General features: G+C 42.5%; 2 protein-coding genes and 1 long non-coding RNA gene across 7 annotated transcripts in view; all 3 read right to left on the bottom strand.

Annotated features, from left to right (window-relative positions):
* OMA1 (OMA1 zinc metallopeptidase) overlaps positions 1-604 on the bottom strand; it is a 36,205-nt gene extending 35,601 nt beyond the window's left edge. For 3 of the 4 annotated variants that reach the window (XM_078392922.1, XM_072997692.2, XM_020789875.3), the window contains exon 1: positions 2-172. The gene's annotated coding sequence lies outside the window, so the exon portion shown is untranslated. Of the gene's footprint in view, position 1; positions 173-480 lie in introns of those variants that run through there. The other variant, XM_072997691.2, reaches the window with a different exon arrangement.
* Positions 605-3,702: 3,098 nt separating this feature from the next.
* LOC140706650 (uncharacterized) lies at positions 3,703-5,730 on the bottom strand. Of its 2 annotated transcripts, none has more exons than XR_013544949.1 (2): positions 5,429-5,730; positions 3,703-3,878 (listed from the first exon to the last, which is right to left on the bottom strand). It is a non-coding gene; the product is annotated as an uncharacterized LOC140706650 (long non-coding RNA). The 2 variants fall into 2 exon arrangements; XR_012086423.2 differs by having other exon boundaries at positions 5,246-5,730.
* Positions 5,731-15,688: 9,958 nt separating this feature from the next.
* On the bottom strand, positions 15,689-17,534 carry TACSTD2 (tumor associated calcium signal transducer 2). Its single transcript, XM_020789886.3, has one exon. The coding sequence runs from the start codon at positions 17,060-17,062 to the stop codon at positions 16,136-16,138; it is 927 nt and encodes a 308-aa protein (XP_020645545.3). The 5' UTR covers positions 17,063-17,534; the 3' UTR covers positions 15,689-16,135.
* Positions 17,535-19,390: the final 1,856 nt, after the last annotated feature.

The following is a 19,390-nucleotide window of genomic DNA, read 5'->3' on the forward strand; positions in this document are numbered from 1 at the left end:
CCCTCCAGACACTGGGTCTGCTCTCCCTAGCCGAGACTTGCAAAGGGGTAATGAATAAAGAGGCCGCGAGAGAGACTCCGACGCGACCCTTCGCCCTCCGTCCCTTCGCCAACCATCCTACAAGAACGGCTCGGAAGCCGCCAGAGGTGACGTGGGAAGAGTTCAAAGTTTCTCTTCCCGTCTGCCTCCGAATTCAGGGCTGCGATGCAAGCGGTTTGGTTGAAACAAGTGTCCGCGGCAGAGCTCCCGCGAAGGGCAAGGGAACGGAGCGGGCTCGGGCGACTCGTCTCCTGCGAAAAGGGCGGGCTCCCCTTCCCCCCCCCCCACGGGCACGGCAGCCACTTTGCTTCAGGTCCGGAGTAGCTCCTTCGCTTCGTAGCTGACAGGAAGACGCCTTCCCCGCCCCCATCTCGCCTCCTCCCGAAGCCCAAGCGGGTCCTGCTCTTCCTTCCTCGTCTGAAACTGCCCCGAAGAGCTTACCTGGAAAGCTTTTTGGGCGCGCGCAGCGGCGTGTCCTCGAGTTTGGCTCCGTTCTCACGTGCGCTCAGGCGGCCGCCTTTCCCTCTTGTCAGGGAAGAGGCCAGTTGGGAAGTCCTGTACTGTACAGCCGTTCCTTCTTGGGCTTCCAGTGCAAACTGAGTGTCCGGTTGTAATCCACTGAAAGTTAGCAGTCAAATAAACCTGGTAAAAGCGCCCCATGATTTTGGGGTTTTGTTCAGTTCTGTTATTATTTATTTATTTATTTAAAATATTTTTTATTCCGCCTTTCTTCTTAAAAAGAGTCCAAGGTGGCTTACATCATTAGACAATATTTAAAAGCTAGTTATAGCTTCAGTGAATTGCTGGTTCATAGACAGAAGTGTCATTTTTTTTATTGATCCCTTTCCATTTAGTCGCCATTTTGTTGTTTGCCTTTTACTGTAAACTGATTTGATGTTTTTAAAAAAAAGCAGTGTAAAAACTGTTTTAAATAAATAAATAGATGGGATATGAGACCTAGCGTAATAGGAAGGAATGGACTGTTAAAAAGAAGAGGTGGAATGGAACCTAGCTGATGGTCTGCATAAGAACAGAGAAGGAACCCTGCTGGATCAGGCCAGAGGTCCATTCTGGTTCCAGAGTGGCCTACCAGTTGGTACAGTATATGACTTTGCGGCTGGAGTCACCCCTATGAAATGTTGTCTGGTTTTCTCCCTTTTATATCAAAATTAACATTTGAAATTAGATGACATAGGACCATTACCAGAATTGTTCTTCCATCCCCATGATAATTGCAACATTTCCCTTCTACCATCAACCTTCTATTTTTGTTGATGTTCTTGTTCTGGCCTTGATGTGAACTCTGTTACAGGTCTCCAGTGCGCATGGCTGTACTGTACCTGGATTTTTTTTTCTCAGAAAAGTAGCCGCTTGATACTGTTGATGAGCTCTTTTAAATTGTATCTCTTTTTAAAACTTCCCAGGTGATAGGCAAGGCCTGCCTGCCAGTGCCTGAGACAGAAGGGATTGATACTCGGGGTGAGGCCCACTCACCCACAGGCACCAGTGCCAGCGAGGCATTTCCCAACCAACCGTGCATGCCATGGGTGGAAGGGCACAGATGGCAGGGGCAGACTTCACTGCACCCGGCCCGGTGAGCACCCAGCTTGCCACCCTTCTGCCGGCCATTACAGCAGTGGCGAAGGCCTCCCACCACCAGTGAGAATGGCTGCATCCAGCCCCATGAGTCACTTATGGGGCAGCCAGGCAGCACACTGTTCACCCATGCCCGGGAATATGGCATGCTTCCAACCACGACGGAGTTTCCCTCCACTGCTATCACCGGGGAAGAAGGTTTGGGCTGGATGTACCAGTGCAGGCCCATCCGCCTGCCAATGCGCCCCTCGGGTCAGCTACCAGCAGTGGAGGGAAGCTCCGGTTTACTTAGAAAACATGTAGGGACACAGGTCTTGGAATATATGTCACATGGCCACAAAGCACGACAGTTCTGTGATCTGCAGTTGCAGGGCAACACAGGAACATTTTACTAGTGTGATCAGAGCCTTAAATTGCTTCCAAATTATGGAGACCCTATGAGTGACTACGTGAGTGCAACAGAATCTTCCTGCTGAATTTTTCACCCACTGATATTGAAAGGCATACTGCCTTTGATATAGCCAGTGGTGGGATTCAAATAAATTAACAACAGGTTCTATGTCCTAATGATTGATAGATAGATAGATAGATAGATAGATAAATAAATAAATAAATAAATAAATAAATAAATAAATGCCCAGGACAGTTTTTAAAAAGGTACCACATAAGCAACAGTCTTATGTGGTACCTTTAACTTGAAAAAAATCATAGTAAAATGAGGATGGTTGGGTGTTTAACTGAAGCGGTCTCACCCCAAAACTTTTTCCCTCTGTGTCCTGCCCTCATGCCTTGTCAATCACCCCCCCCCTCTGCCTCGAGGCCATGAGCTTTCCTCCAGTGACATCAAGGACTCATCCTCCCCCCTTTCCCCCATTGACGCCTCTGCTCTTTCCAGGGCTTTATCTCTCTCACCCACACCCCACCTCAGACGGCTCAGTGTGGCGCAGGAAGAGAGGCAGCTAATTGCGCCCCCCTCCCCCCGCTCATAGCTGGTCACCTGGCCCCTCCTCCTTCATTCATCTCAGGCCAGCAAATGGTTCTAAGAACCGATAGTACATTTAGGAATCGGTTCTATAGAATAGGTGCGAACCTGCTGAATCCCACCTCTGCATATAGCCATTCATACCATTATCCTCCATCTTGCCATTTCCAGTTTCATTATGCACTGTGCAGAGGACTTCCTTTTATCTGTTCTGAATTTCCCACCCACCATTAAGGGTCATTGTTCAAGTTCTACCTGGTAGCATTTTCTCACAGAGTTGCTCTAGAGACCCTTGTTGATTTAGCAGGTCCTTCACCCCTTCTGATGTTATGAAATATCCTTTGAGGACTACAGTGGTTAGAATTACTTACTAGTCCTGTGAATTGCCCTCGCTCTTTGTTTCCTATTCTTCAGTCAGCTGTAAAAGAGGGTCCCTCTGCTTATCCCATGATTGCTGCATTTGCTCAGGAATCTCTGAGAAGATACTGTATACTGTTTAAAAGCATTTGGTAAATATAAATAAACAAGCGTCTACCAAATCATGCCTATCAAGGTACCCTTCAATGCTCTCAAAGAGATACAGTGGTGCCTCGCATAGCGACGATAATCAGTGCAGCAAAAATCGCTGCAAAGCGATTTCATCACTATGCGATATTTAAAAGCCCATAGGAATGCATTGAAACCCCTTCAATGCGTTCCTATGGGCTTCAGACTCATCTTAAGGCAAAAAGCCTCCATACTGCGGCCATTTTTGCTGCCCAGTAAGCGAGGAATCCTTCCCAGAAAACAGCAGGCAGCCATGTTTTTTTAGCCGGCGGCCATTTTGGAACCGCCAATCAGCTGTTACAAAATCATCGCTTTGCAATGATCGGTAAGCGAAACAGGGTACCGATCATCGCAAAGCGATTTTTCCCCATAGGGAACATCGCAAAGCGATCGCAAAAAGTTAATCGCTATGCGATTTTGTCATTAAACGGGGCACCCGTTAAGCAAGGCACCACTGTACTTCTGTATAATCTTGCTTATCTTCCTTCAGCAAGATTTGACATTCTATTTGCTTGAAAAGGAATTAAGAACAGTAATAGTTATTCTTCCAAATTTATTTTATTTTATTTATATATGCCACCCACACTACCCAAAGGTCTCTGGGCGGCTTACAACAGTTTAAATACAGTAAAAAAGATTAAACAATTAAAATAAACCAAGTGGGCTCTAATCCATGAAGCTGGTCCTTAAGGCACCACAGGAGGTTTGAAGTTTTCTGTAACAGAGAAGCACAGTACCTTGTAAGAATAGGTGGAATAAAACTGCAAGCAACATTATTCTTAATGTTAACAAATTTTCCTTGCACTCTTTTAGCTCCATGACCAAAAGAAAGTGATAGTCCTATAAGTAACCCATTAACTCCTCCATTTTCAAAAAGTATTGTAGCAATTCAGAATGGTAAATCACTATAAAATATTTAAATAAAGAACAGGTTTACCTAAAGATTTCTTGTTCATATTTTGAAGACTATATTTGCACGTAAAAGGACTTTCTCTGTGGCCCATGAAGTGAATTACTCTAGGAGCTATAGTTTTTTTTTCAAAAAACAATAATTGTGGAATAAAATTATGAGGTTTAGAATAAAATGAAACCAGCTGCAGCTCGCAACTCTGCTATTAAAAATCTCTGGCTCATTTAACAACCACGTCTTACACTGCAATCTGGAGCACATTCACCTGGAATTAAGTCCGACTGTACTTAGTGGGGCTTACTTGTGGGTATATCTAGGATTCCACTCACTTCTCTATATTTACAGAAGACACGGCAGAGGTACTATGTTAATGGTGAGCCTATGAAGCATACACAATAGGACTAAAGAGATATTATATACCCCGCTTTTTAAAAACACCATTGATAGATAGGCAGTCCTACATATTAAAATTCCAAATTTGTCACCAAATATAGCATAGATAATTACAGGATATCTTACTTAATTCCAACAGTGAAAATCTTTTTGTATAGAGGTGTGTTGTGTGTAGAAAAAAAGTTAAGTGCTGGTTTTCTTCAAACAGATGGCTAGAGCGAAATTTATTTTATTTATTTATTTATTTATTTATTTATTCGATTTTTACCCTGCCCCTCTAGACAATGTCTACAACGTCATAAGTAATCATTATAAGCAGTGGCTGTTCTTGAATTTGAGTGAAGACACATCTCTTTTTAAAGAAGGAGATGAAAATGAGCTTTGTTAAAGATCAGAACAGTCCTTGGTTGGTGGACAAGTTAAAATTGCCTTGTTGCTTCCTAGACACCTGTGTTATATTTTGGGTATCAATCTTGGCTTCTTTGAGTCCCAAATTGGATGGTACCAAGTGCAGATTCTGTGGGTTATATACCCAAGCATGGAGCATCCCTTTAAAACAGGGGTCATCAACCCCCGGTCCATGGCCTGGCGCTGGTCCGTGGGCTTCCTTTAACTGGGCCACAGACATGGATCTCAACCCCCCCCCACGCACGCATGCCCATGCGTCCAGAAGGGGAACCCTTTCCCTGCCCGGCAATCTTCTCCCTCAGGGGTTTGGCGCCATCGGGGCTTCTGCTTTTAGCTCTCTCTCTCTCTCCCTCACACTCTTTGCTGGTCACCTGGCGAGGCTGCTGCTACTGTCGCCTCGTCCTCTCTGCAGCTGAGGTGAAGGAGGGGCCCCTCTTGCAACCTGGTCGCACGCTTCTCCTTCCTCCCGCCTGGCCCTCCTCTGCTTCCTGCCCAGACATGCCATGGGAGGGGGTGATGTCAAGAGATCAGCCTACTTGCGCGCGCTCCCCTACCCCATCTCCTTTCGCAGCCTGCCCTGGAGAGCTCGCGACCGTCCATCTGTCCATCTTGATGGTCTGCCGCTTGTTCCCTCCCTCCCTCTTCCTTTCCTTTCCCTTTCCTGCTGCTGCTTGTTTGCCGCCACCACTGGGGCCAAAGAGAGCCACGGCCAACAAGGGGGACTAAACGTTCCGTCCGAGAGAACAAAGAGGCCCGTAGCAGGCATCGCTGGCCTGCCTGCCAGCCAATGGGGAGCCACGAAAGTGCGACGCGCCCACCCGTGAGCATGACACGCCCCCTCCGCAAGCACAGCACACACACCCATGCGGGGGGGGGGATGGATGGAGATCTGTGTCCACGACCCAGTTGAAGGAAGCCCACAGACTGGCACTGGCCTGTGGATTGGGGTTTGGGAGGGGAAGATCTCCTGTAGGGGAGCCATACAGCTGGGAAGAAGGTGGAGTGTGTATGCATGAGAGGGGAGCTGGGTGGATCTAGAGGTGATGGCTTTGTTTAAAAAAAGGAATATGTCTGGGTATGTACATATGAAGAGCAATGATGGGGGACTGTGGGTAGGAGGAGAAGAGACATGTTCTGTTGGTTGCTGGAGGGAGGGAGGTGTGGGGAGGGCAGGTCAATGTGATAGTGGATGAATTCAGATGTAGGGACTGAGTGGGGAGGTGAAGATTTGGCTAAGGAGAGAGATGGAGATGAAATGGGTGAAATATATATGGGAGAAAGCAGGTCTGGATAGGACCTTGTGTTCCTCCCAAACATTTACTTTCCTCTCCTGCCAACGACCTATTTTGTTGTTTAGTCGTCAAGTTGTTTCTGACTCTTCATGACCCCATGGACCAGAGCACACCAGGCCCGCCTGTCTTCCACTGCCTCCCGGAGTTTGGTCAAATTCACGTTGGTAGCTTCGATGACACTGTCCAACCATCTTGTCTTCTGCCGTCCCCATCTTCTCTTGCCTTCACACTTTCCCAACATCAGGGTCTTTTCCAGGGAGTCTTCTCTTCTCATGAGATGGCCTAAGAATTGGAGCCGCAACTTCAGGATCTGTCTTTCCAGTGAGCACTCAGGGTTGATTTCCTTCTGAGTCTCCTCCAGCACCACAATTCAAAAGCATCAGTTCTTCGGCGGCCAGCCTTCATCATGGTCCAGCTCTCACTTCCATACATCACTATAGGAAAAACCATAGCTTTGACTCTGCGGACCTTTGTCGGCAAGGTGATGTCTCTGCTTTTTAAGATTCTGTTTAGGTTTGTCATCGCTTTCCTCCTAAGAAGCAGGAGTCTTTTAATTTCGTGGCTGCTGTCACCATCTGTAACTACTGTAACGCGCTCTACGTGGGGCTTCCTTTGAAGCTGATGCGGAAACTTCAAGTGGTGCAGAATGCGGCAGCCACACTCCTTACTGGAGTGAGAAAATACCAACATATCTCTCCTACTCTGGCCATGCTCCACTCGCTGCCCATCCATTTCCGCATTGACTTCAAAGTGTTAATGCTTACATATAAAGCCCTAAACGGTTTAGGACCTCGATACTTGGCGGAACGCTTACTCCCAACTAGTTCTACCCGTGTCACCCGCGTGAGCCAGGAGATGAGGCTGAGGAGCCTGACGCTGAGGGAGGCCCGGAAAGAAAGAACTAGAAACCGGGCTTTCTTGGCGGTGGCTCCTCGTCTCTGGAATAACCTACCTCCGGAGATTTGCGCTGCACCCTCGCTGGGTACTTTTAAGAACCAACTAAAAACATGGATGTATAGGTAGGCCTTCCCTTCCATTTAATTCCTGTCCTCTTTCCTTTTTTTCCCTCTTTATTTGATTTATTTTTATTTTTCCCATCTTATAGAATCATTTAATTAATTGTTATAAATTTTTTAGGACTTGTTATTCTTATGTTGTAAGCCGCCTAGAGTGGTCGAAATGACTAGATAGGCGGGGTATAAATACAATAAATAAATAATAAAAAAAATTAATCTGCAGTGCTTATGGAGCCCAAGAAAGTAAAATCTGTCACTGCCTCTATCTCTTCCTCTGATCCTTTGAAATCCAGCTTGTAGTTCTGGGAGTTCTCGATCCACAGAACCGTGAAAACGGAAAAAACAAACCAAAATTAGATGTCATCTCTTACCTGCTTCGTGTTTTGGCCTGTATGAGAAGGGAAGGTAGTAAAAAATAAATCTAAATTGAGTTTTGATCCCTTACCTGGTCAGTGCCTAACCATAAGATATGTTGTTTTATCTAGAAGATAGTTATATGATACATATTAACATTTATAAACCACTGTCTCTTTAAATTTTGAGCAAGTAATTAATACTATGAATATGAAAATAAATACAAGAGAAATCAACCCAGAAGGAGAACTATTAAGCTGAACAAGTCAAGAGATCCTGGCATATTAACACGTTAAATGGGTAAATATTTCAGACATAATAATCTTTGGAACCCTTCAGACTCAGAAACAATAGGTAAAGAGGTATGTTGTTCATTTCTGAACAACATAAACAAAACCTTTTTTTCTAATCATGGTTACTAAGGAAGGAGATTAACCGAATACAATCTAATGAATGCTAGGGATGAAATACACAGATTAATCATGCAGAGTGGGCAAATCTTTCAGAAATGAAACATTTCTGTTTCATTTCCAACAACTACACCCACGGCTCCATCAGAAAGGGGGCACCCAGATAAGGATTCTCACATATGCTACTCTTTCCCATCTGTGTGGGAAGTCTGTAATTGAAATCCAGGTTATATCTGGCTGCCCCCTAGCAAACCCATTTATCTCCATTTAAAAACAACAGCAACCTCTCAAAAGTACCACATCAACTGCCCTGCCAGACCTCACCACCTTAAACCTACACTACCCAGACAATGCCTTAATATAGTTTCCAAAGCTATAGACAAAACAGGAAGCAATCCTGTCCATTGATACAGAGTACATCTCTACAAACTATGAACCTGAATGGCTGAGAAAGTCCACGGTTAAGCTCGGATAAAAGGTAAATGTAAATAATTTTGAAAAGCCAAGGTCTCTAACTCACTCTGCTCCCAATGGCTGTTGAGGCAGGAAAGCAGCAAATGGACAAAGACTAACTGTCAAGAACTTAGAGCACAGTTGCTCCAGCAATCATGTGACCTCAGAGGTCATGTGACACCTCTCATTATGTCTTCAGCGGTATGTCAATAGTTATTTAAATGTCTCTCACACTCTTAAGCCCAACCAGGCTGCTTGCAAGAGTGAAATAAAAGTCTTGTCCTGTGGATCATAAATGCATGGGCTGCTGTTGGGCTGTTTTGTTTTTGTTTTTCGTATAAACTCATAAATGATAAGTAGTATCTCCAAATGAGCATCCATTAACTATCTTAGTTAACAACGTGGAGCTATTTGCCTACTCCTTTTTAGGTCAAGAGTCAAGAATGTAATATTAGAAGATGTTGGAGAACTAATTGCCATTCAAAGTACTACTTATGTCACAGAACCCTGGTCCAAATTCAGAAAATGCTAGCACTAAAATAAATCTTTCTTTTCTCGTCCTGACTTAGGGCACAATCCTAACTAGCCAGGCTGGCCTTAGGCTGGCTGAATCAGACTCTCACAATTAAGAGGGAGATGCCTGTTAAAGGTACAATGTGCTATTTCCCCCAAATGCAAGTCCTTTCTGCAGCTGCCATGAAACCCATTGTGACACCAGTTTGCACCGTAGAAGGCTAAGCCTCTCCTAGTGCATCTGGTGCTGTCAGAGTGCCCCCATGACATCTGCCTTTCTCTCATTTAAACGTCCACCCACCCCACTGTCTGAGAGAACCACAGGAGGCAGCCAAAGAAAACTTCCGTTTATTGATCTATAGGATGGCCTCACATTACTCCCTCTTGCCCCTGCCCTAGCTCATAATTAGTGGCATGGTTAGTGACTAGAATTCAGGCACCATGACACGCCTCTCTGCAAGTGTGACATGCCCTTCCATGAGCATGACGTGCCCACCTGCGAGCACAGGGGTGCCCTCACCCCCCAACCGGTCCGCGCACGAAACCCGCACAATCCACATGATCGGCGGTCCCAAAAAGGTTGGGGAATGCTGTTTTAAAATATGCTGCCAGCTTTTTGTCAGTGAGACACAGGAAAAGGAAAATAGAAAAACTCAATCTGCATTTCACAAATGGTCTGTTTTAAAAAACAACAACCACTAAGTCCAGAGATGTCACAGCACAAAATAAAACAGAGAAAAAGTACTGTCAAAATTATATTTTGGTGAAATGTGGAATAGTCCCCAAAACACAATTGCATAGGATTTTGATGTCAAAATTTTTTTTGATATCTTATTATGGACAGCGACCCTTATTTCACAGGCTTGTAGCATACCAAATGCAATAGTCTCTGTTTTCCAAGCACATGTTTAAGGTGTTTTTTTCTTTTCAAAAATGGTGTTCACAGGTCTATGATATCCCTTTCTGTAGGCCAGAAACAAAGGATAGTGCTCCCAATTCCTTCCTGGTTCCTCCCAAGAAGGGCAACCCTTTTGAAATGCATCCAGTGACTCATCCATATGGTTACAGTCCTAACCCCCACTGATGAAAGCCCATACGGGATTAAGATAGGGCAGAAGTGTCCTTCCTCACATAGGCATTTTCCTGCCCCTTAGAATCAATGAGAGACATTTTTAACGGCTAAGAACAGAAGGAAAATAAATGTGTGTCCTGCCCTGGCCAGTTAAGAGCCATAAGGAATTTAGAAAATAACGGACAACTTTCTAGTTCAATCCTTATTGTACTTAGAGTTTCTCTGTAATACAGTTGCAATCCTTTTGTATCTGCACATTTGAATGGAATTTATTTTCTTTTACTACTCAAAGCTGTGCTAGTTACACAAATTGAAATAACTATGTTTAAAAATTACATTTTCTTGGATACTGGCATCCTCTGCGTAATAGCTTGCTAAAAGAGAAAAGATTATGAAACCCTGTCATTATTTACTTTTTATGTGTGTAGCCTCTTCCCCCAATGGATATTTGCATGAAAGCATTAACAGATTTAACATGTGTCTGTGTAAACATCAGGGGGGAAGTCAGCACTAGGAAATTGCCATGATTGGTGCGTTGGAGACTTCATCCAAATAGACTATTTACTGGAAATAACCAATTATTATACAGCTGTTCAGCATCGTTCTTCTACTAAAAGCAGGTACACACACATGCACATTCATATTAAAACTAGTGGGGGCAGGCGTTTATTTCACATAAAAATTATCTAAGAAATAATGGGAGCAAATGTCACCAGTTCTTTTGGGGTCCATCTCTAAAACCTCAGAGGAGGGTTGCAAATCCATTCTCATTCTGCCTCTCATTTAGATAACAACCATGTGTTCCCCCATAATTGTTTCCTAGGTAGTGAAGTGTGCTGGAGTAGGATTCTAAGTGTATTGTCCCTCAGGGAGCAAAGACCTTCATGAAAATGAAATGAGGATCTTGTTAGCTTATTCAGCGTGTGCAAAATTTTAACAAGGCACAAAACTGTGGCATAAGGAATTGTGCTCTGGTTGCCAAATAATATTTTTTTTAAAAAACTAAGGAAGTCAAATCTTCTTGCTCTGATAGGCAATTGTAACATCTCAAGATTAATTTTAGCATTAAAATGAGGTAATTGCAGCACTTAGAAATTTATCAAAACCCTGAGGCAGATCAATGAGAAGGCTTTGAAAAGGGTAATTGTACCTGCATGGGGAAGATTACTGCTGTAATAGTATTAACTATCCCAATTAAGGAACAGGGAATTGAGGTGCAATTTGTTAATATTACTACCATTCTCAGAAGAAGTGGTTAAAAATCTAAGATATAAATTGCTTTGTTTTTATCGCTATTATATCATGATTATTTAATTACTTGAGCTATTCTAACTAAAATACACCTAGGTTTTTATAAAGTAATTGTAGTATTATATATTTTTCTCTCCCTTCAGCATATCAAGGGAGAAGAAATCAATTTCCAATGCCACAAGGCCACTTTGAATTATATGCAGGACGATTATTCTAAAACAACAAAAACTGTTTCTCAACAAATAACACATTTCTTATAGCACAAGCTTTTGTAAGCCAGAAAGTACTGTAATTGATCAGATTGAGGAAGACAATTATTATACCAGTTCTGACCCAATACAATAATTTTGTTAGCCTTTAAAGTGTTGCAGGAGCTTTGGTCTTAGTTGTTTGTCCTTAAAATGCCACAAGACTCTTTGCAACAACTGGTCGCCTTGCTTATTCCTTTGGGATATGGTTATGTAGATACCGCAATGTGAAGCATCCTCCAAAAACAGCATGTAAGGTTTATTCTGTTGGAGTTATTTCAATCTTGTCCGTTGCCTTAATAGGTTTGGCTGGGAGGGACATTTCTGGGGTGTCAATCAGTCCAGCAGTAACCAGTTTCCAGCCCCTGATTTCAAAGAGGGCCATACACTCTGCCTGTTTTCCCCTCTCTTTTAGTCTGCTAGCAGCTGTTAGTGTGCAGTAAGAATATAGTCTGCAAGAGTCTACAAGAAGCATTCAGAGTAGTCTGTTGAAGACTGTTGCTTTAAACAGTCATTTTTGTACTTTATACTGTTTAGATCTGTGCAGCTGTGAGTACATGAAATCTTTTTAATTTTTTTCTCTTACCAACATATCAAAGTGCATTTTTGAGACTGTAAGTGCTAGCTGATAAGAACAAAAGGAGTAGTCTGCTCTGAGTAGAAGTGAACCCAATTCTACTCTGAAAGTCCCTGCACTTCTGCTGCACAACTAGAGGTTTTTAACCAAAATTCAAAACTCTGCAACATATTCTTTTTCACTGGTAAATAAACAATAACAGAGCTCTTGATCATTTACTGTCTGTATTGCAAGAAGATAGGAGGTGATTCTGTGTTCACAGTCAAGCAGGAGTGAATGTTTCTTTCGCTGGGATTTGTTTGTTTGTTTTTCCAGGTAAAAGCCAGACATATATTTTGGTAGAGATCCAGTAATAAGCCATAACTAGAGTAGGCCCAATTTAATCAATGGGGATTTAATAAACTCCTCCATAAGTTCCATTGATCCTGTGGGCCTATTCTAGTTTTGACTTACAACTGAATTTCAGCCATAGTTGTTCAAGCTGTCTTCTGGTTGGGGAATTCTGAGAGGTGTAGGTCAAAAAAGTAACTTTGCCAAGCTCTAGATCAAGGTAAAGGTTCCCCTTGACATTTAGTCCAGTAGTGTTTGACTCTAGGGGGCAGTGCTCATCCCCATCTCCAAGCCGTAGAGCCAACGTTTGTCCATAGACAGTTTCTGTGGTCACGTGGCCAGTGTGACTAGACACTGTTACCTTCCCACCGCGGTGGTACCTATTTACCTACTCACATTTACATGCTTTCGAACTGCTAGGTCGGCAGGACTCTAGATCAAACTATGTAATAAATTCAGTGTCACTTTTTTCATAGCCATGGAATATGTGCTGTTGTACATAGTCGGAATAGGACAAGTCACACTGAAGTATACACTTTCTAGTTTCTTTCACACATGGAACTTTTGAAAAACACTTTTTCTTATGAGTCAAGCTGTGGCCAAAACTCTTAGTACACTTTCATTAATGTTTGGTAGAGTCACCAAAATGAAACGTGTTTCATTCAAGCAAAAACTGAACAACATTTAAGAAAGACACAGCTTTCACTGACTATGTTCAGAGGCAAATACGGTGCATGTTGTCCTGTGGATAAACTTGAGTGATGTTGCTTTAGGGCAGCCTTCCCCAATCTGACAGTCTTGAAATGTTTTGGGCTACAACTCTCTGGAGGGGATGATGGGAAAGATAGTGTTGAATGGTAGTTCAAAACATTGGAAGTAGACTGGGTTTGGGAAAGTCGCTCTAAAGTAATGTAAGAGAAAGAAAAATGGGAACATGTTCCACTACAAAAAAAGTATTTTAAAAACATGTGTGCTACCTCCTATCCAGTGACCAGTCAGTTGTCGTGAATCCAGTGACATCTGCTGGCTTCAGCTTTTGACATCCAGACAGTACTAAAAAAAAAATCCAACATTTGAAGTTGTTGTGCCATTGCTAAAAGCTAAATCATGTGGTATACCAGACTGACTGGTTGGAGGTTAGAAGACGCCTACTATGCACCAGACTGCCGTGGCCATAAGAGCTTGTCTCACACACATGGATGATGATGTTCTATTACAACAGAAGTAAAAAATGGTTGTTTAGAAGGCCTATCAACTCACTGCAAAAGAGAAATTGAATTCAAGGAGCATTGGGCACTGCTATCTATTAATTATTATCTCTTAATTATTCATTATTATTTATTATTATAATTAATGATTGGTAGAACTCAAACTGTCGTTAGGACTGAAGTCTTAAGATATTCTTGGTTTACCTTATAATGTAATTTGCTGTTTTGTGGTCCTGTGCAAGAAAATAAAAGAAACCTCTGAACTCACACATCCCTTCCAAAGTAAATTACTTGGTTTCTCCTATATTTGATAAAAATCATCTTCTCAAGTAACAAGCAATGGATTAACTCTGTTCAGTACTGAAACGGACTGTGATAGAGGGATCATCCTGACCATGCACCCAAATGGTTTGTTGAATTTGTTGTGAACTCGGTCTAGGTGTGTAGATTAAATGTAAGTTATTTCATACAGTTACTAATAGGAGCATGCGTTAAGTTGAGCTTACAGCATTGTGAACGTGTCATTTGAATCTTCCTTTCTTCACAGCTTTCTTCCTGTAATACACTTTGAGAGAGCTTAGAAGATTTCTTTGACCATTTTTGGGTAGAACGTTGGTAGCAATGTGCACTTTTAATTAACTGTTATACCATCCATTAACCTGAGAAAGCTGAGATAACAGGAAAAGAATGAAATCATATATTCTGGAAGCACATGAAGTTTGTAAAAGTAATGTTCTCCCTGGGTCTTTATTTTTAGAATGACATATGGCCAGAGATGTTCTCTGTATTGCTTGCTGCAATTAATCTTTCTGTTCTTTTGATTAATTGCTGACATATACTGTATTCCTCCTCATTTTTGACCTCAGTGCTTTCTGTGTCCCTTAGCAGAGAGTGCAACAGGCTGTTGATGATGACATATAGAAATATCAGGTCCTATTCATTTTCGGATAAGGTTAATGGATTAGAGTAACTAATCATGCTTGGTCTAACTTATCCCATTCTGTTCTTTCCACCCAAATGCACACACACTTACGCAACCCCCTCAAAAAACCACCCCTCCTTAGCCCTGAGTTATCAATATTTTTCTGCTGTTTTGTTATGATTACCCGCACTTGCTTACTTGCACAGTGAATCCATTGACTGCGTTTTCTCTTAAACAGCTTGCTATAAATGGAAAAACGGCAGCAGCTGAGTTGGTATGGGGACCAGCGTATTCGTTCCCAAAACATTTCACACAGCTCTGACTACACAGATACAAAAAAAATTGGTGGGAAGGCAATGACTGTGTCAGCCAGTAATAATTACTCCAGTTTGTAACAGCCATTTTAATGGCTTGTAGCAAATCACTGCTTTTGTGGAGAAACTTTATGGAAAACCTGACTATCCTTTACTGCAGGGGTGGGGAACAGCAAAGAGGATAGTTTTCCTCAGCTCTGAAGAAATTTTTTTTTAGCTAGCAAGCACTTCCTGCATGCAGCAGTGTGTCCCTTGAAACCATGCTAGCTTACTAAAAACTACTGCTGCCAGCAGGTGAATCTGGTGACCCTTTCCAAGAAATGGCATTGACTGGCTACTGTTTCATTATATAAACTTTCCTGGATCCTGGAGAACTTGATATTGCAACATCCAGCATACAGTATTACTAGAGCAACTGAAAATAGAAAAGCTGATTCATACAGTACATGCTGGAAGATGCTGTGGACCACAAATCTGTTTGATCGCTGCTGGGAAGAATGTTGCTTAGCATAGAGCTTAACAACAGTCTGAAGCTAAGGAGAATTATTTCCAGAAAGGTTACCTTACACATGTAATTGCATGTGAAAAGTTATGCAGGCATCAGTTCACAAAAGGTTATTATTGCCACTATTATTATCTTGTATATCTTGCCTGTTCTTCTGTGAAGCTGAGAGGATGTGTATGGCTCTCCTTCTTCACCTGCTGTTCTCACAACCCTGATGGAGGCTGAGAGAATGTGACTGGTTCAGCATCAGCCAGTGAATTTTATGGTTTAAGGATTTGTCCATTATCAAATTTTAAAACAGGGACAGAAATGGTCATTGTTAAAGGAGCACTTTTCACCAAGTCAGTCATTTTATCAAAGGCAACATCTTTAATCAGTTTCAGCTTTGCAGAGGGAACATATACAATTTAGCAACAAGAGCCAAAAAGCACTGGGGAAAAAATGCCACACAGGTATACATAAAACTAATACAGAAATGCAGATTAACTGTGTAGCTGTGGAAGAAGATTGTTTTCTAACAAAACTAATATGAAACTGGAAAATTCCAGGGTGGAATATATAGCATAAGAATTTCTCTCTGAGTCACAATAGTATATTACAAGGAAATGCTAATAGTATGCATAGCACTCTTTCAATCTACAATTGTAGAAGCTTGTACAAAGCAATTGCTTTTTATCTTTATCCATTATTTCTGAGAAGAAAAGCTAGTACATTCTCACCTTCAAAATCATGGAATTATCTTTGCATCTATTTTCACTTCACCCAAATCTTATTTCGGCCTTCATTTTAAGGCATTCTATGAGGTTTGTCCTCTTTTCATTTCTCCCATCTCCTTAATCTCAACTTTCTCATACTTCCCAGTCCTTCGTCTCCTGGTAAGCACAAGTGCTGTAGTCCCAGTAATAAAGGCCAAGACAATGACCACCACGACCGCAATAATGCCAGCTGTCAGACGTTTCATAGAAAACTCTGGTGGCTTTTCATCAATGTAGTAGATTAGGATCTCTTCAATATCTAGAGGTTCTCCTTTGACAGAGAGATTAAATGCATTACTAGAAGGAAAAGGGGAGTCACGCTTGATGTCTTTTTCGAAGTAATAGGCTACATCTGCAATATCGACATCTCCGTAAGACTTCTGTGTATTGCTCTGTTTCAAGTCAATCTGAATGAATGGATGCTCATACTTGATATCTGGGATGAAATTCTGGCGGAGCATATACCGGTTCTGAATGAATTGTCGCAGACTATTTTCCACTTCAGTCTCTAGGAAGGCAGATTCTTGTTCTTTGCGCTTTAGTTCAATTATAATCCAGTTTGTTCTGACAAGCTCATTGCATCTCATATTTTTATCACCCTTGTCAGTTCTCCTTACCCCAGCACTGTTCACGCACCAACAAGTCTCGGTATTATTGCACTGACGGGCTTTGAAGGTGCCATTGGCATCACAGTCTGGATCATAAAGTCCATCATTGTCCAGGAAAGCATGCTCTGGCTTCCCCCAAACACGGGGTTTCATGGTCCTTATTTCAGCCTTCATTAGCAGACATTTTGAAGTCAATGTTGAACAGTCGACTCTTTGGTTTGAACCCAGTGCCTTGCAGATACAGCTGCCCGAGTCCATGTCACAAAACGTCCGCTTGTTTGTTGGACACATGCAAGCATTCTGGGCTGATGATCCAGCGACAAGCATCAAAAACAGTGCAGCCCTCAAAGTAGACTCCATGAGTGTGTAAAGGTTGAGGCGAAGAAGTCTTTAAGGAGAGACAGGTGACTTTAGCACCCTGAAGATGAAGCCCATCCACAGCAAAAGCTTCCCAGTTTCTGTGTGACAGGGTGCACCTGTTCCTTCTTTTTCTAAGTTAGTAGCAGACCTGCCCATCTGGTTTGACTGGTGACTCACAAGCAAAAACAGGTTGATGATGAGATGACACATAAGACCAAAAGCAGTGCACCTTCTTCACTTAGGGAGTGGTAGTTGTTCTCTGTTGCCTGCCTACCTTTCTTTCCTCCCACTGAATGAGGAAGCACAATAATTCAGAAATAAGAGAAACCAATACAGCAATTTAAGCTCTTGGCAAGTCGGAATATGCCTCCCTCACAGGGTGAGCCATAACCCCATTCACCCATTTCCTGTTGGCTACCTGCACACGAACAGCCTCATGACAACGTCCAGGGCAGATTCCAAACAAGGAATACAAACACCAAGCCCAATTATCAGTATACATGGCAGACAGGATGGAAGAAGACAGAGTACAAACTGTTCTCTTTTTTAAAAAACAATATGCCGTATTGTGGATCGAAGACTCCATGTTTGAAGGTGAGCGGCTCAAGCATCTCAATTGCTACTCCATTAAACAATCATCAGGGGATGCTGAATGCCAATTCTGGGAGCAGAACTTCCTATCTCTAATCTGAGATAACCAACGGGGCCATACTAACACAGTTAGTATGGACTTCTTTTCCTTTTGTGCTCATGTGTGAAAAACACTTCACATTACATTTTTGTTGGACATCTTTGGTGTATATTTTGAAAGTGTAAATCTAGAAACGTTTATTTAAATTTGGCAGACAGTGTACCCTGGAAGCGCATTCAACAAGAAGTTACAAGCTTATAAACAATCTGGGCTACCAGGATTTCTTTCCATTGTCCTCCGTTGTAATCCTCCAAACCTGCCCAGTCTACATAGCAAAGGCCAAAGGTCCTAAGCCTGTTTTTTAGACACCACATTGTGCCATGGTGTAGTTTGCTATCTGTGATTTAAATTAACCTCTTCTGTAGTGTTTTTTTTATTATTTTTATTTTTCCAGTGCAATCTGAAACCATTCCCATTTCACATCATGGATGACGAAACTGTTCCTCTCATTGGAAACATTTTTTTTCTTTTTTGTGGATGGTCTGTCCCTAACCTGCTCCTCCGAGATGTCTCAACTTTAGCTTAAGCCATTTGTACACAAGGCCGTTTTCACATTGGCATTGCAAATTTAACACAGAATGATTGACGCCATGATTGGAAATTTGGAGAGGTATCATGCAATAAAAATTCTACAGGTGCTATCCGATCAGATGTAGGCATTACGATCCAAAGAGCAGACATACCTGCTCTATAGACTAGTTAGATCATCATTCTTTTTCCCTAAGGAGACATGGGAACACGGTGAAGGCTGGACATATTAAATATGTGAAAAATTCTGGAAAAGACTGCCTGACTGAGCTACTGGTTAGGGTCTCAGATTAAAAGGGACATCTGTCTGTCTAGCCATCCGTCCATCTATCTATCAATCTGCGCAATGGAACCTCTTATACAGGGCATAGCATAGAGCCTTAAACTGCAACAGGATACACTGTCTCCCTTCCCCAGTCCCCATCCACACATTATTCTGAATGTACCATATCTGGAGTCAAAGAAATGCATTTGGAGCTCGACAGGCATGGAATGAAATTTCTATTTTCTTCCTTTCTTTGGCATGCCTTTAGCCCCCTCCAAGGACTGCTTCTGAAAATCTGGGAAGCCGCCTTTGAGCTGCCAGCAGGGCTGGCCACTGAGGGTTGCAACTTGCATGAGAAGCTGGGCAGCCATATATGTATCCCCAAATAACTGTTTTCACACGAATACTAGAAGCACACCTTCCAAGGACAAGGCCAGTCCAATGGAACATTGGTGTTGGAGGTGTGGTGAGCAGGCATGGCCCCGTTCCCGCAGCATATGTTCACAAAACGTGGGGAACACCGAGTGAACAGCTCCACTTGGTTTCTCAATCACATACTGTACATACATCCAGTTATCTGAAGCAGGACTAACAGAATACAGTGATTTTAAGGACAGGCCGATTTGTCCAAATACAGTATATGAATAGCATGTGTGTGCCCTGCTTTCCTGCAAAGGGTGCTGAAGATGGCACACAGCAACCAAACTGGTGATGAGTCTAGAAGGCAAGTCACATAAAGAGCACTGAATAAAGACCTGAAAGGCTGCCATGCACAAGATGGAGATTTTGTCACAGTTGTTCCAGAGGCCAGGCTAGATATTGTAGAAGATCAAATTTTGGCTTA

Source organism: Pogona vitticeps, chromosome 4 (genome assembly GCF_051106095.1).
Source record: "Pogona vitticeps strain Pit_001003342236 chromosome 4, PviZW2.1, whole genome shotgun sequence".
NCBI classification, from domain to species: Eukaryota; Metazoa; Chordata; class Lepidosauria; order Squamata; family Agamidae; genus Pogona; species Pogona vitticeps.